Here is a 15,808-nt window from a genome sequence, read left to right as displayed (position 1 = left end):
AGGTACCTGAAAAATTTTAAAAGTTCAAGAAATACTAGCCGAAGTTCTGGAAAAACTTAGACTACAGAAATCTCACACTGGCACTGAGCTTCTTTAACATCCCACAACGAAAAATAAAACTATCCAAAACAAATGCAGCAAGTTGAAAGCTGTGCCCACATGAAACAGTAAAATGGCGCACATAGGCCAACTTCCAAGTACTTCAGCCAAGAAAGGCTTTTCTGTCAAGAAGAGATGGTTTGAGGAATAAAACCATCCATATTTCACCATTATTTCCCACGCTCTCTGCTGGGCATGGACAAAAACAGATACTATACAGCCCCTGTTCTTGAAGAGCTTATAGTCTAATGGAAAACACTAAAAGCATGAGCGAGACGGAGAGAGAGAGAGAGAGAGAGAAATAACTCCAAATCAGAGTCCTTACTCCCACTGGAAATTCTTGTTTGGAAATTTTCATAAAGAACTGGTGTAAATATACACTTGCCTGAAACACTTAGAGGCCCTCTCTCCTCTGAAGTTCTTCCATATGTGTTTTCAGATGCTAAACACCAAAGCCTATTCCATCAGAAAACAGGAAGAAATAGCTATTCCTCTAGAAAGAATCATATACAGGCTTCTTCTGTAGGGGCAGTGATAACAGCATTAAGATTTCAAAAAAGATATATAATATAAGCTACTTTTGGCGGGGCAGGGGTTCCCCTTGTTTCAGGAAAGGCACTGGGTGTCTTAGCTATGATTTCTAATTCATTGGTCACGCCAGTCCCACAAGGATGGTCTCATTCTTATTTCACAGATGACAAAAGAAGGTTCAAAGGGGTGAAGTAACATGTTCAAGGTCTCAGAGATACAAGAAGCTGAGCTGGTATCTAAATCTAAAGGTCTGACTCCCAAATTCACATGCTTTGCAGAGGACCAAAGTGAACGGAACTCTGAAAATGTTATGTTCCACTTTGTGTTTTGTGCTGACTCTGGAAAATTCAACCACGGATGAATGGAAAGAATAAGATAAATGACTCCAGCAAATTCTGCGATAGGTTCTCTTTGCTCTCTTCCCCAGCTCGTGCCCTTTAAAACTTGCCCCAGGAGGTTTGGAATCTTTAGGGGGTCTCGTTCGACTTACAGCAGCTCCAACAACACTCTGAATCCAGAAATAGATTCGAGAATGAAAAAAGGACACCGTATAATAGAAAACGTAATGGAGGCCATGCAAGTGTGCAGCGGGAGCAGGGAGGATGTCACATGAGGAGATTTAGATTTTAGAAGTTTCAGTCCAGTGGCCGTGAGCAGGATGGAGCTGGTTAGAGGACCATCAAGGCTCCCATGCAGGGAGACCATTCAGACATCAGGCGCGGGAACTGAAGCAGAAGGAATGGGGTCCTGCGCCACACCGTGGCAGTGGTCCCGTGGTCTGGGGAGGAGGGAATAGAAAAATATCGCAGATGTAGCCTCAGTAAGACCTGCTGACCAGTTATAGGTGGTTAGGGAGAGGAAGGAGTGGGGGCCAAATCCCAGTTTTCTAACTCAGGTGACCAGGTTGATGGTGGCACCATTCTTAGAGACTGTGCAGAAAGGAGGGACAGTGGGTTTGGGGGGAAGGTTGTTGTTTTTGTTTTTGGGTTGTTTTTGGGCCTTCCGGTTGGAATTTTTCCCCGGTTGGTTGGTTCACCGGTTTTTTTCTTTTTTCCCTTGGTTTTGGGGTTTGGGTTCGGTTTTGGGGGATGGCCAGAACGGACGTGCTCTCTGCCCTCATGAAGCTTACAGGCAATAAACAATCATCGAAATACACACATAATTATGGATACAGTAGGCAGGAGGCAGAGGAGGATAAGGCGCGAGGGGGAGAACCACCCTGAGAGTGAGAGACTGGACAGTGGACACCAGGAGGTGGCCGAGTTGGGGGAGAAGGTTCTGGAGCTCAGCGGAGGCAGTGTCCGACTGGAGATGGAGGGGCGCCACCGCACAGAAGCAGGAGCTGAAGGTGACGTGAGCTGGGTGGGTAGAGAAACTGCAGCCTTGCACAGGCTGCCAGGGCCGGGGGCGGAAGAGCTGGACACCCTGCAGGCTGCGGCCAGCAGTTTCCATCCTCTCCGCCCTCAGCGTTCACACTCAGAGGAAGCAAATTTTGGTGTGTCCGACAGATTATTTTTTGCCCATGGGCACTTTACCACCTTTTCCATTTTGGGCATGTTTGCACACGAAAACACCCACAGGTACCTACGATTTGGTCTGGATGGTGATCCCCTGATTAAGTTAACTCCAGATTGGATTGAGATATTGATGCTAACTTGGGATTCTTAAAGAAAAAAAACGCTAAGAAACAAAAAAAACAAGCCATCTCTGTCTAGTCCATGTTGCAGTTAAGCCCCAATCCATCCTGGCAGAAATAAAGCACCCAGTGAGATTTTCACATCCGCTCGGCACTGAGTAACAGAAAGCAAAACCGTATTGAGCCCCAGCTGGGAGTGGTTCAGCTAAGTGCAGATAGTATCTATGACAATAATAATAAAAGCTAACATTTATTGAGCACTTACTATGTGCTGGGCACTGTTCATTTAATTTCCAAACAGCCCTGTGAAGGATTTACTCTTTGCATCCCTACTTTGCAGATGAAGAAACTGAGGCACAGAGAGGTTACGGCGCTTTCCCCAGGCTTTTAATGAGAGGAGCCTGGATTTGAACTCAGGAAGCGTGGATCACAGAGCCTGCTCTCAGCCACTGTTTCTGATCAACAGAGGTCACACCGAGAGTCCCTAGAGTAAGGAGGGGCCTGATGTGTGAGACACTATGGAGAGATGATCTTTGGACCGGTGCTAAAGCAAGTGGGGAGGGAGAGGGGATGGAATCTTCCTCTCCTCTCCAGGCGGGTAGGCTCCTCTCTGATGGTTCTTTCTGACCACCCCCCCAACCTCCGAAAGGGTGAAACCGTCCTCAGAGAATCCTGCGATTCTCCAGACAGAAGGGAACCTCAGCGACTGTCTGGTTCAGCCCCCTGGTTCGCAGAAGGGGAGGCTGAGGCCCTGACAGGTGGAGGGACAGAGCTGAGGTCCTCCTGGTTCCTTCCTTCCCTGCCGGGATTCTGCTTCACAGAACAGCTGCGCTGCCTCCCCCCAGAATAATCTAGCCTCGTGCCCACCTCAGAGGCCCACTTCTGGCTGGGCAGGTGTATCTGGTCTCCCCGGAGAGCTCCAGAGCAGCCAGGATGAAAGAGGAAGATAACTCCCACCCAAGGAGGGGGCATCCCCCAAGAATGCCTTCACGGGGAAGCCATGCTGTGCTGCAGAGGCCCTTATCCCTCTGGAATTTGCAGACCCACTCACCTGACCCAGACATTTTGGTCCTGAACGGAACCAGCCCTGTATAAACCCATTTCGAAGACTCCACAGGGGTCTAAGATACCCCATCATGGCACAAAGTTCCCATCTGGACCCCTCCGGCAAGTTTTGGTGACTGGGTTATTGTTACCCCCAGCATCCTTCCCCTCCCTGACACCTGCCACACGGTGGACGCGGTACCCACCCACCACAGGGCCGTGCTGGCCAGAGGGGAGCTCCTCTCTGGCCATGCAAGGCCAAGCGGTCCTTACCTTTCCACCTGGAGGTTGACTTTGGAAGGCTCCACGTTGGGGTTTTCCCATTCCATTTGCGGGCAGTGCATGAAGTAGCAAAGGGTGTACAGGGCCTCGGGCTCCCAGTAGAGCGCCCCCTGCTTGTGGTGCAGGGGGGTGCCGTTGCCATGGTGCTTGGCGTTGAGGGGCTGCAGGTGATGCATCGCTCGGGACACCAGGTCACCTGCGGACAGAAGGAAGATTTCAGATCCTCCGGGCAGTCCACACTTGCAGAGACGCTGTACCCCAAGATCTCTGCAGGGATTCTGATCCTTGGAGTCCCTCATTCGACTGACGTGGTCCCATGGGACTTCCAGGTCACACATTCATTCATTTACCACACGAGGGCTGACTGTGTCATCTCAAGCAGAGGGCTGCCAAGACCTTTTCAATCCTGCCCTTCTGGGACCCAGTGTTTCTAACAGGGCACAGCAAGCCTTTCATGCCCGGCTCCTGCTTGCTGCCTCCTTTGCCTTGTGACATACCCTCCGTCACATCCTATGTTGTGGCCAATACTGCTTTGCATGTAGTCACAAGAGTGGGCTATACTTTCTCTTGCCTCTGAGCCTATGCATATGCTATTCCTTCTTCCCAGAACATTCTCTCCCCCTTCTTCTTCAGGCTAACTCCTACTAATCATCCAGGTATCTGCTTACAAATTAATTTCTCCAGGAAACCATCCTGGAACTGCCCCCCCCCCCCATCCTGACTTGGTCATCACACTGCATTTTCCTTATTAAGGCACTTCCGGTGCTGTGTTAGAATTACCTATTTATTTTTTTTTTCACTTTTTTATTTCTTTTTTTTTTTTTCCCCTAGAGATGGGGTCTTGCTCTGTGGCCAGGCTGTAGTGAAGTGGTGTGATCATAGCTCGCTGCAGTCTTGAACTCCTGGGCTCAAGTGATCCTGCCACCTCAGCCTCCTGAGTAGCTGGGACTATAGGCACGAGCCACAGCGTGCCGCTAGAATTGCCTTTTTTCTTGTCAGTCTTTCCTAAGACTAGCAACTCGCTCTTATATGGTACTTACATTGTGCCAGGCACAGCTCTGAGCACTTGAATTCATACCTACAAAGCAAGCACCTTTATAAACCCATTTTAGAGATGAGGAAATGGAGGCCCAAAGAGGTTCAATAACTTCTCAAGTTCACACAGCCATAAGTGGTAGAGCCGGGATTTGAACCCAGGCAGTCTGGCTCCAGGATCCATGCACTTAACCATGCTCCTTGAGGACTGGGGCTCTGTCTTACTCTTCTCCGCTCTAGCAGACCCTGGGAACACTTTGACCATTCTCCTGCTTTCTCAGAAGGAAACCAGCCTTCTCCTTAATCAAACAAAATCTGCGTGTTTCCAGTTGTCACACAGGGAGGAGCTTCCTGTGGGGAGGCTGGCTAGGCCTGGAAGCCCTCACTTCTCTTGGCTAAAATGGTGTTTCCCAAACTTGGATGGCTATATGCCACCTTCCTGAGTGTAACTGTATCCAAGTATCACCTGTACCATTATTTACTCAATTTCAAATGGACCCCTTTTGTTTTATTTAAATATATCTATCTAAAAAGGAAACATTATGTCACTATCATAAATGGAAAATCAATGTCACTTAACAGAAATAGGTCACTGTAAAAGTAAATTTGAGAAAAAAAATGCAATTAATTTCTAGCTGAATTCTATTCCTGCTTTCTTTTGTTATAAATAACAAGTGTTAGGAAGGTGTTAGGGGCTCCTATCAAATGGAGTCTTTCTTCTTAAAGTAATTAGGATTACAATGAATTTAAAAGCATCACTCTATAGTCAATGATGTTTAATGCACTGCCCCATCCTGTGGAATGTGTTGCACACTTTGGGGGACACTTACCTAAGAGATCTGTAATGGTTAATTTTATGTGTCAACTTGGCTAGGCTATGGTGTCCAGCTGTTTGGTCAAACATTAGTCTAGATGTTGCTATGAAGGTATGTTTTTAGATGTGATTAACATTTAAATCAGCAGACTTTGAGTGAAGCAGATTATCTTCCCTAATGTGGTAGACCTCACGCAATCAGTTGAAGGCTTTAAAAGAAAACACTGAGGTTTCCCAAAGAGGAGGGAATTCCGTGTCCAGACTGCAACATCAACTCCTACTAGAATTTCCAGCCTGCTGGTCTGCCCGGCTAACTTTGGACTTGCCAGCCCCCACGATCACAGGAGCCAAGGCCTTAAAATAAATCTCTCTCTCTCCCCCTCTCCTTTTACGCGCGCACACACACATACACACACACACACACACACACACACACCCTATTGGTTCTGTTTCTCTGGAGAATCCTGACTAACACAGTATCTGACATCATGCTAGCCCCTGGTTGGGGGGTGGGCTTGTCTTCCCCATCCCCTAGTCCTCATTGTCCAGTGGAAACCAGGCCTTAAGATCCCACCTGTTCTCCACCATCCTGCTGTACCTTTACACTTTGACCTGAAATCCCAACCCAAGGGAGTGAGGCAAAATGAGAGGCAATGAGTTTCTCCTCTGAAGGCTCAAGACTCACCTTCTACATTCAGTTTCCTGTCTGAGGGAGGGGCCACTACCTCAAAAGATGATTGACAAGAGGACTGTCCACCTACTTTAGGGGCAGTCGACTACGGGAATAAGGTCTGCAGAGCTCTTTTCCACCAAGTATAGATGCAGCCTTAAAATCTTTCTGAAGACAGGACTCCAAGCAGCCACTGTTTCTGATAGGAGTTGTCAAAAGAAACTTCTTTGTTCTCTGAGTCCTAAGGCTTCACCAGACCCCAAACCACTGAGCTCAGCACCCGCCCAACAGATACAGGGGTTAGCAGACGGCAGCAGGGGGTGCAATGGTTCATTTTAGGAGTCGACGTGACTGGATTACGGGATACCCAGAGAGCTGGTAAAGCATCGTTTCTGGGTGTGTTTGTGTTTCTGGAAGAGACTGGCTTTTGAATCAGTAGATTAAGGAAGATCTGCCCTCACCCCATGTGGCGGGCACCATCCAGTCAACTGAGGACTAGAACAAAAAGAGAAAAGGTGAATTCACTCGCTCCCCTTCTGCCCTTCCACCTTCTGCCATCTGAAGACACAGCAACAAGGTGCCATCTTGGAAGCAGAGGGAGCCAGACCACACCATCCCGAACCTTCCAACACCTTGATCTTGGACTTCCCAGCACCCAGAACTGCGAGGAAATAAATTTCTGTTCTTTATAAATTACCCAGTCTCGGGAATTTTGTTACAGCAGCACAGATGGACTAAGACAGAGGTGTGCTTCCCTCCACCTCTCTGCATCTTCCCACACCCAGCCCAGAGCCCGCCTCTCCTCTCTCCATTTCCCACATCTGGAAAACACACACAAGAAATTACAAATAGAGTCAGGGAAGAAAATTCTCTTTTAGAAGCAGATGGGCAGGGAAGACCCAAGGGGACCTGCAGATGGAAAATGCAGAGAACTACTGCTCAAAGTTATGTAGGAGTCAGGGGAAAGAGTCAAATCCCAGCCCTGCAACTTATCTGTTTAAAACACGGGCCAGTCACTTAACCTCTCAGGTGAGGCAATAATACTCAGCTCTCGGGGGGCCGTGAGGGTTAAGTTTAAAAGGTGGAAATTCCTGGAGCCTCATTGGCACTAACTAAGCAGTTACCTCGGGCTCATGGCCTGCCTGCTCGTCCTCCTTCCTGAATGGCGAGACCAAGAGTGCCGGGGACATGGAGGGACAGTTTTGCCAGCGCCCAGACCCCTGGGCACCTGATTTTCTGTTTCATGCTGGGGCTGACATTTTTAGGACTCTACGCTGCAAAGCTGCTCAGTCCAGCCTCCCCTTTGGGTGCATTTGGATCCCCGCCTGGTGCATCTTCCCTTTTCTCTCCACTCTCATCTTTTAGGGAGCTCACTCCCTGGGAGGAAGGAGGAAGGGAAGCTGGGGGCCTGCCTGGAGACATTCACACCAGGCCAGTCTAGTGAGGGGCAGCTCCGATCACTGGGCAGAATAAGGAACCTAGAAGACAACCCAAAGACAGGGGGTCTGGGGCGGGATCATGCACAATGACAATATTTTTAATTTCTCAATGAGGACAGTGACATAGAGTGGAGAAAGAGGAGGCAGCAGAGGCAGGAACCCAGTACGCTGCTTATCTGTTTAAAACACGGGTCAGTCACTTAACCTCTCAGGTGAGGAAATAATACTCAGCTCTCAGGGGGCCGTGAGGGTTAAGTGCAAAATGCGGAAATGCCTGTTGCACCATTGGCACTAACTAAGCAGTTCTCTCGGGCTCATGGCCTGCTGAGCACCTGCTATGTCTCAGGGCATTGAGACACATTTTCTGATTTAGTTTGTATAGGAGCCACATGGGGTGGGTATTATTACACCCACTGCACAGATGGGGAAATCGAGGGAGGAGGCAACTTGCCCAGGCGTCATTCAGCAACCGGCAGGCTGTGACTTCACCCTTGAGTTGGACACATAACACAGGGCTTGTGTTCTTTATCGTACACCACAGTGCCTCCAGAAAGGCACAGATCTGGAATCTACTTCTGGCCATGGCCCTTGAAAAACTCTGACGAAGAATCTGAGGCTCACGTCCCAGGTGACTCCCAAAGTTTGTGCCACTGCAGGTCCCAGAGCGGGGCCGACTCAATGGGCGAGGGCCCAGGGCTTGGTCCGCCTCTGCTGAGGAAGTGGAGCTTGTGGCTTGTGCTTCTCCGAGTCCGCCCCGTTGGTGACTGTCTGGAGGAGAGGGTGGCTGGTGGGTCAACCTGCATACGTGACCAAAGAGGCTCTCAGAAGACAAATCACTGTTGGGGGCAGAAGAACTAACAGTGATCGAGGCTGGGAAGCTGGTTCTGAAATCAACAGAAGCCTCATCTCTCTCAGATCAGACTTCCTGCCTGGCCCCGCGCAGAGCTGAGGGAGGTTTTCCCCGAAGGCTGTGACAAGGAGGAGGAGCCCGGTAGCTCGGCTTCGGGGCCGTGGGCTGAGGCTACGGTGGGTGACAGCAAACCAGCATCTAGCACTTCCTGGGTGCGGGGCCGTTCTGAGAACCGTATACATGTTACACCCCTCTAAGTGGCCCAGTGAGGCAGGTCTCGTTGCATATCCACCTTACAGGCGGGGAAAGTGAGGCACAGAGAGCCAATCTGACCGAAATCACACCACCGGTGGGCGCGAGATCTGGGCACTGGGTGGCATGCTGCTGCCACTGGGCCCTGGAGGGCACAGCCTTCCCCACCACGCCACGCTGCCCTGTGAGGGCCAAGGGAGGGGGCCATCCATGAGCGGCAGCACCGACACAGCGAGGCCCCCAGAGATCCCAAGCAGCTTCCGCACCCCCAGAGTTCTGGCAGAACAGCTCAGCTCGCCTTCCGCCGGCATCTGTCGGTAGTGGCATTCCTGGTGGGCATTCTTGGGGTAGGGGAGAGCTACACGTGCCGTGGAGGCTGCACCGACAGCCAGCGGCTCTGGAAAGGCCTGGAGACTTCCCAGGACTGCCCTTGGCTAGGAGGTCAGGGTCCTCCAAAGCAGACCCGGACACGGGCTCGTGCGGGCTCCCGGGAGGCCAAGGATGTACGCTGCGGGCAGCCCCCGTCTGAGCCACAGCAGGTCAGAAGTGGTGGCGACACACCAGAGGCCACCTGGGGACTCCGAAAACCTGCTGAGTGAACTTCGCAGAGAGGCTGGAATTCCTGCGAATCTGCACTTAGGGGGCAGGGTCTGCGAAGCTCCAGGGTTGGCCAGATCCGAGGTAGGACCTGGCATCCCTCGCTCTAGAGAGCAGTGGCTTGAAGGACTTGAGCTCCCCGTTAACTGAGCCGTGTGGATGCTCGCTGTCCTCCAGGAGGAAAGTTGTGTGCAGACACCCTGCAGTGGGCAAGGGAGGGTGGGGGGAGCAACGCAGGACAGGCTTCCATCAGAAGTTCCAAACAGAACTGAGAAGCAGTTCCACTTTTTCCCTTTTAATTGACATGTAATAACTGTACACGTTTATAGGTACAGAGCAATATCTTGATACATGTATACAATGTGTCATGATCAAATCAGGGTAACTGGTATATCACCACCTCAAATATTTATCATCTCTTTGCATTGGGAACATTCAAAATCCTCTCTTCTGGCTTTTGGAACATATGCGATAAACTACTGTTAACTACAGTCACCCTATTGTGATATAAAACATTAGCACTTACTCCTAAATCTAGTTGTAATTTTGTTATCTGTTAACCAACTTTTCCCTATTCTCCCCTCCCCACCACCCTTCCCAGCCTCTAGTAACCATGAGTTTACTCTCTACTCCTGTGGGCTCCCACATGTGAGTGAGATCACACAGTATTTATCCTTCTGTGTCTGATTTATTCATTTAACATAATATCCTCCAGGTTCATCAGTGTTGTCGAGAATGTTAACAATTCATTTTTTACGGGTTAATAGTATTCCACTGTATATATACAAGGGCTGTTCGGAAAGTATCCAGCCCTTGTTAATATAGTATAATGAGAATGGTTACACGGCTGGAAACTTTTCCGCACAGCCCTCATATATACCACATTTTCTTTATCCATCCATCTGCTGGTGGGTATGTAGGCTGATTCTGTATCTCGGCTATTGCAAACAGTGCTGCAATAAACATGGGGGTGTGGCTATGTCTTCATTATACTGATTTCCTTTCCCTGGGATAAATACCCAGTAGTGCAATTGCTGGATCAGACAGTTCTACCTTTAGTTTTTTTGAGGATCCTCTATACCATTTCCCACAGTGGCTGTACTACTTTACATTCCCAACAACAGCATGTAAGCGTTCCTTTTTCTCCGAACATTTGTTATTTTTTGCCTTTTTCATTATAGTCATTCTAACTGGGGTGAGATAATATCTCATTGTGGTTTTGATTTCCATTTCTTTGATGATTAGTGATGTCGAACAGTTTTTCATATGCTTGTTGGCCATTTGTATGTCTGCTTTTGAGAAATGTCTATTCAGCTCATTGCCCGTTTTTAAATCAGATTTGTTTTTTTGCTGTTGAGTTCCTTGTATATTCCGGATATATTTGTCCCTTGTCAGATAAATTGTTTACAAATATTTTCTCCCATTCTGCAGGCTGTTTCTTCAATCTGTTGATTGTTTCCTTTGCTGTGCAGAAGTTAGTTCGATATAGTCACATTCGTCTATTTTTGAGGTTTTTCTGCCTATGCTTTTGAAGTCTTACTCATAAAATCTTTGCCTAGACCCATGTGCTGAAGTGTTTCCCTATGTGTTCTTCTTGTAGTTTTATAGTTTTAGTTCTTACATCTAAGTCTTTAATCCATTTTGAGTTGACTTGTGTATATGGTGAGAGACAGAGGTCAAGTTTCATTATTCTGTATATGGATAGCCAGGTTTTCCCAGCACCATTTATTGAAAAGGATGTCTTTCCCCCAATGTATGTTCTTGGTGCCTTTGTCGAAAAACAGTTGGGTGTAAATATGGGTTTATCTCTGGGTTCTCTATTCTGTTCCATTGGTCTATGTGTCTGTTTTTATACCAATACCATGCTGTTTTGGTTTCTATAGCTTTGTAGTATATTTTGAAGTTAGGAGTGTGATGCCTTCTCTTTTTGCTCAGGATTGCTTTGGCTATTTGGGGTCTTTTGTGGTTCCATACAAATCTTAGGATTGTTTTTTTATTTCTTTTAAGATGTCATTGGTATTTTGATAGGGATTGCATTGACTCTGTAGATTGCTTTTGGTAGCATGGTAATTTTAACGATATTAATTCTTCTAATCCACAAGCATGGGATGTCTTTCCCTTTTTTGTGTTCTCTTGAATTTCTTTCATCAGTGTTTTATAGTTTTCATTGTAGAGAGCTTTCATTTCCTTGGTTAAATTTATTCCTAGGTAATATTTTGGTAGCTGTCGTAATGGGATTGATTTCTTTTTTGACTAGTTTGTTACTGGCGTATAGAAATGCATGTTGATTTTGTATCCTGCAACTGTACTGAATTCATTTATCAGTTCTAAGAGGTCTTTTGTTGAAATATTTAGGTTTTTCCACATGTGAGATCATGCTGTCTATAAAGAGGGACAATTTGACTTGTTCTTTTCCAATTTGGATGCCCTTTATTTCGTTCTCTTGCCTAACTGCTCTGGTTAAAACTCCCACTTACTATGTTGAGTAAGAGTGGTGAAAGTGGGCATCCTTGTCCTGTTCCAGTTCTTAGACAAAAGGCTTTCCGCTTTTGTCTGTTAAGTATAGTTGCTCATAATAGTCTCTAATGATCCTTTGTATTTCTGTGGTATCAGGTGCAATGCCTCCTTTTTTGTCTCTGATTTATTTGGGTCTTCTCTCTTTATTTCTTAGTCTAGCTACAGGTTTGTCAATTTTGCTAATCTTTTTAAAAAATCAACTTTTTCATTTTGTTGATCTTCTGTATTTTTTTGTCTCAATTTTATTTATTTCTGATTTTGATCTTTATAATTCTTTCCTTCTACTAATTTTGGGTTTGGTTTGTTCTTGCTTTTCTAGTTCCTTGAGGTGCATTGTTAGGTTGTTTATTTAAACCCTTTCTATTTTTTTTATTTTGGATGCAAGTGTTTATTGCTATACACTTTTTTCTTAGCACTTCTTTTGCTGTATCCCATTGTTTTTGGTATGTTGTGTTTTTATTTTCATTTGACTTAAGAAATTTTTAAATTTTTCTTTAAGAGACAGGGTCTTGTTATGTTGCCCAGGCTAGTGCAGTGGCTATTCACAGGTGCAATTATAGTGCACTACAGCCTTGGACTTCTGGGCTCCAGCAATCCTACTGTCTCAGCCTCCTGAGTAGCTGGGACTATAGCCATGTGTCACTATGCCCAGCTCTTTACTTTCCTTTTTAATTTCTTCATTGACCCATTGGTTGTTTAAGAGTACGTTGTTTAATTTCCATGTATTTGTACAGTTTCCAAAGTTCCTCTTGTTATTGATTTCTAACTTTATTCCTTTGTGGTATAAGAAGATATTTGACATGGTTTTGATTTTTTAAAAGTTGTTAAGACTTATTTTGTGACCTAACATATGGTCTAAACTGCAGAATGTTCCATGAGCTGTTGAGAAAAATGTGTATTACACAGCATTTGGATAAAATGTTTTGTAAATGTCTGTTAAGTCCACTTGGTCTAGAGTACAGTTTAATTCTGATGTTTTCTTATTGATTTTCTGTCTGGATGATCTGTCCCTTCCTCAAAGTGGAGTGTTGAAGCCCCTTACTATTATTGTATTTCAGCCAATCTCTCCCTTTAGCTCTAATTATATTTTCTTTCTACATCTGGGTTCTCCAGTGTTAGGCATATTTATAATTGTTATAGCCTCTGCTGAATTGATTCTTTTGTCATTATATAATGACCTACATTGTCTCTTTTTCTGTTTGTTTTTTTTTTTACTTAAAGTCTATTTAGTCTGATATAAATATAGTTACTCCTACATGTGTTTGGTTTTTGTTTGTGTGGAATACCTTTCTCCATCCATTCACTTTCAGTTTGTATGTGTCTTTACAGGTACACTGAGTTTCTTGTAGACAACATATAGTTGGGTCTCTCTTTCTTTTATCCTTTCACGCAGTCTCTCTCTTTTTTTTCTTTTCTTTTCCTATATCTCAAGTCATCAAGCAAAGTCTGTATCTTTTAATTGAGGTATTTAAACTGTCTACATTTAAGGTTGTTATTGATAGTTGAGGACTTACTCCTGTCTTTTTGTTAATTGCTTTCTGATTGTTTGTATATTCTTTGTTCCTTTCTTCCTTTCTTATTATCTTTGAGGTTTGGTAGTTTTCTGTAGTAATAACATTTGATTGCTTTCTCTTTCTCATTTGTGCATTTGCTTTATAAGTGAGTTTTATACTTTTGTGTGTTTTCATGATGGTAGATATGATCTTTTTGCTTCCAGATGCAGGACTCCCTTAAGCAGGTCTAGTGGTGAGGAATTCCCTTAATTTTTGCTTATCCTGGAAAGATTGTATTTCTCCTTAATTTCTGAAAGGTAGCTTTGTTTGGTATAATTGTCTTGGAGAGCAGTTTTTTTCTTTCAGCATTTTGAATATATCATACCATTCTCTCCCGGCTTGTAAGGTTTCTGCTGAGAAATCTGCTGCTAGTCTGATGGAAACTCCCTTTTATGTAACTTGATGCTTTTCTCTTGCTGTTTTAAGACTTCTCTGTCTTTGACTTTTGACAGTGTGACTATAATGTGCCTCAAAGAAGACCTTTTTGGGTTGAATCCATTTGGAGATCTTTGAGCTTCCTGTATCTGAGTGTATATATAACTCACAAGACTTGGAAAGCTTTCGGCCATTATTTCATTAAATAGGTTTTCTATGTCTTTTCCCATCTGTTCCCTTTCTGGAACTCCCAAAATGCAAATATTTGTTTGCTTAATCATGCTCCATATGTCACACAGGATTTCTTAATTCTTTTTTATTCTGCATTCTTTTATTTGTCTGAGTGGATCATTTCAAAAGACCTGTCTTCAATTTCAGAAATTTTTCTGCTTGACCCGTCTACTGTTGAAGCTCTCGATTTTATTTTTTATTTCATTCATTGAATCCTTCAGTTCTAGGATTTCTGTTTGGTTCTTTTTATATTCATCTCTGTTTAATTTCTTATCAGATCATGAATTGTTTTCCTGATTTCTTTGTACTCTCTACCTGTGTTCTCTTGTATCTTGCTGAGTTTCCTTAAGAGCATTATTTTGAATTCCTTTTCAGGCATTTTATAGATTTCCTTTTCTTTGGGGGTCTGTTACTGGAGAATTACTGTTTCCTTTGGAGGTGTCATGTTTCATTGCATTTTCATGTTTCTTATATCCTCATGTTGATATCCGTGCATCTGGTGTAATAGCTGCTTCTTCTAATTTTATGGAGTACCTTTCATTGGGAAAGACTTTTTTCTGTAGATCTATCTATAGTGTTGGTTGGATAAGTGCTTTGGGTGCAGTAGTATAGTCTCTGTATGATTTCTTCAGCTATAGTCAACATCGGCAGTGTCTGCAAGTTCCTCAGTGACTTAAGCTGTGCTTGTTTGTGAAGGCTGTGGTATGGCTTTGCTGGGGACAGGGATGCTGAGTGAGCTGGTCCTTGGGACCCTGAGGGACACACACAGGCACTGGTGGTGGTGGCAGTAGGCTTGGCAGGCCAGTATTTGGGCTCCTAAATGGCATGCAAAGGTGCACAGTGGTCTCACTGCTGAAAGCAGGGATTCACTGGGCATTGGAGGTAGCAGGCTCTACTCAGACAGGTCCTCAGGCCCCTGTATGGTGCATGTGGGTGCTGGCAGTGGCAGCAGTGGGCTTTAAATGGGCTGATCTTTAGGCCGCTGGCCAGTGCATACAGGCAATGATGTTGGTGGCCAGGTCCTGGTCCTCAGGTCCATGGGTGACATGTGCAGGACTGCTGGAAGGGACGAGGTCATTATCAACAGCAGCTCAGGGGAAATAGCTCTCACGTTCTGGGTTGTGCATATTTTGGCTCTGTCTGTCCTGGAAGCAGCCTCCCTGATGTTCAGGACTGCCTGTTCCCCAGGGTATAGAGTTCTGAGTGGGTTTGGGTGCCGGTGATGTGGCTACCCCACTGGCTCCAGCTGGTGTTGCAATGTTGCAGCCCTCTGGGTGGATGTAGGGGGTTGTCAGCTGGGTCCCAAGGATGTGGAAATGCAGGGGCTGTCAGGCCCCATGGCAAGATATAGGTTGGTGGTGACTTTGCTCACAAAATGGTGCCATGCTGGGGCGGTTTGAGTCCCAGGGGGTGGCCCAGAGTGAATTCCCTCTCTGGAACAGTGCAGTTGCCTGGACTCTAGGCAGCTCCCTATACTAGGCTCAGGGCCTGTGAGGGCCAAGGAGCTTTCCTGTAAATAGCAGGCCATACTGTGATCACTGGATTGAGAGGACAGCGAAACTGCGGGATGCTTGGCCAAAGAATCAAAGAACCAGAGACTCCTAGAGCTGGGAGAAGCCTTTGAGCTAAGCCAGTCTGTCCTCTCCAGAGTCCTCTCTGTAGCATCCAGCAGTGGGAAACTATTATTATTAATAATAGTAACAGCTGTGCCAGGCACTGTGAAAAGCACCTAACAATACATTGTTTTTTTTTTGTTTTTTTTTTTGAAGCAGAGTCTCACTCTGTTACCCGGGCTAGAGTGCCGTGGCATCATCCTAGCTCACAGCAACCTCAAACTCCTGGGCTCAAGCGATCCTCCTGTCTCAGCCTCCCGAGTAGCTGGG

General features: G+C 45.9%; 1 protein-coding gene across 1 annotated transcript in view; it reads right to left on the bottom strand.

Annotated features, from left to right (window-relative positions):
- BTBD11 (BTB (POZ) domain containing 11) overlaps nt 1-15,808 on the bottom strand; it is a 289,580-nt gene that overhangs the window by 96,169 nt on the left and 177,603 nt on the right. The window contains exon 3 of the mRNA XM_012644708.1: nt 3,584-3,788. Coding sequence (XP_012500162.1) covers nt 3,584-3,788 — 205 coding nt within the window. The remainder of the gene's footprint in view (nt 1-3,583; nt 3,789-15,808) is intronic.

Source organism: Propithecus coquereli, unplaced genomic scaffold (assembly GCF_000956105.1).
Source record: "Propithecus coquereli isolate 6110/MARCELLA unplaced genomic scaffold, Pcoq_1.0 Scaffold218, whole genome shotgun sequence".
Lineage (NCBI taxonomy): Eukaryota > Metazoa > Chordata > Mammalia > Primates > Indriidae > Propithecus > Propithecus coquereli.
The sequence above is the reverse complement of the archived record's forward strand: the minus strand, read 5'-3'. Positions and strand labels throughout refer to the sequence as shown.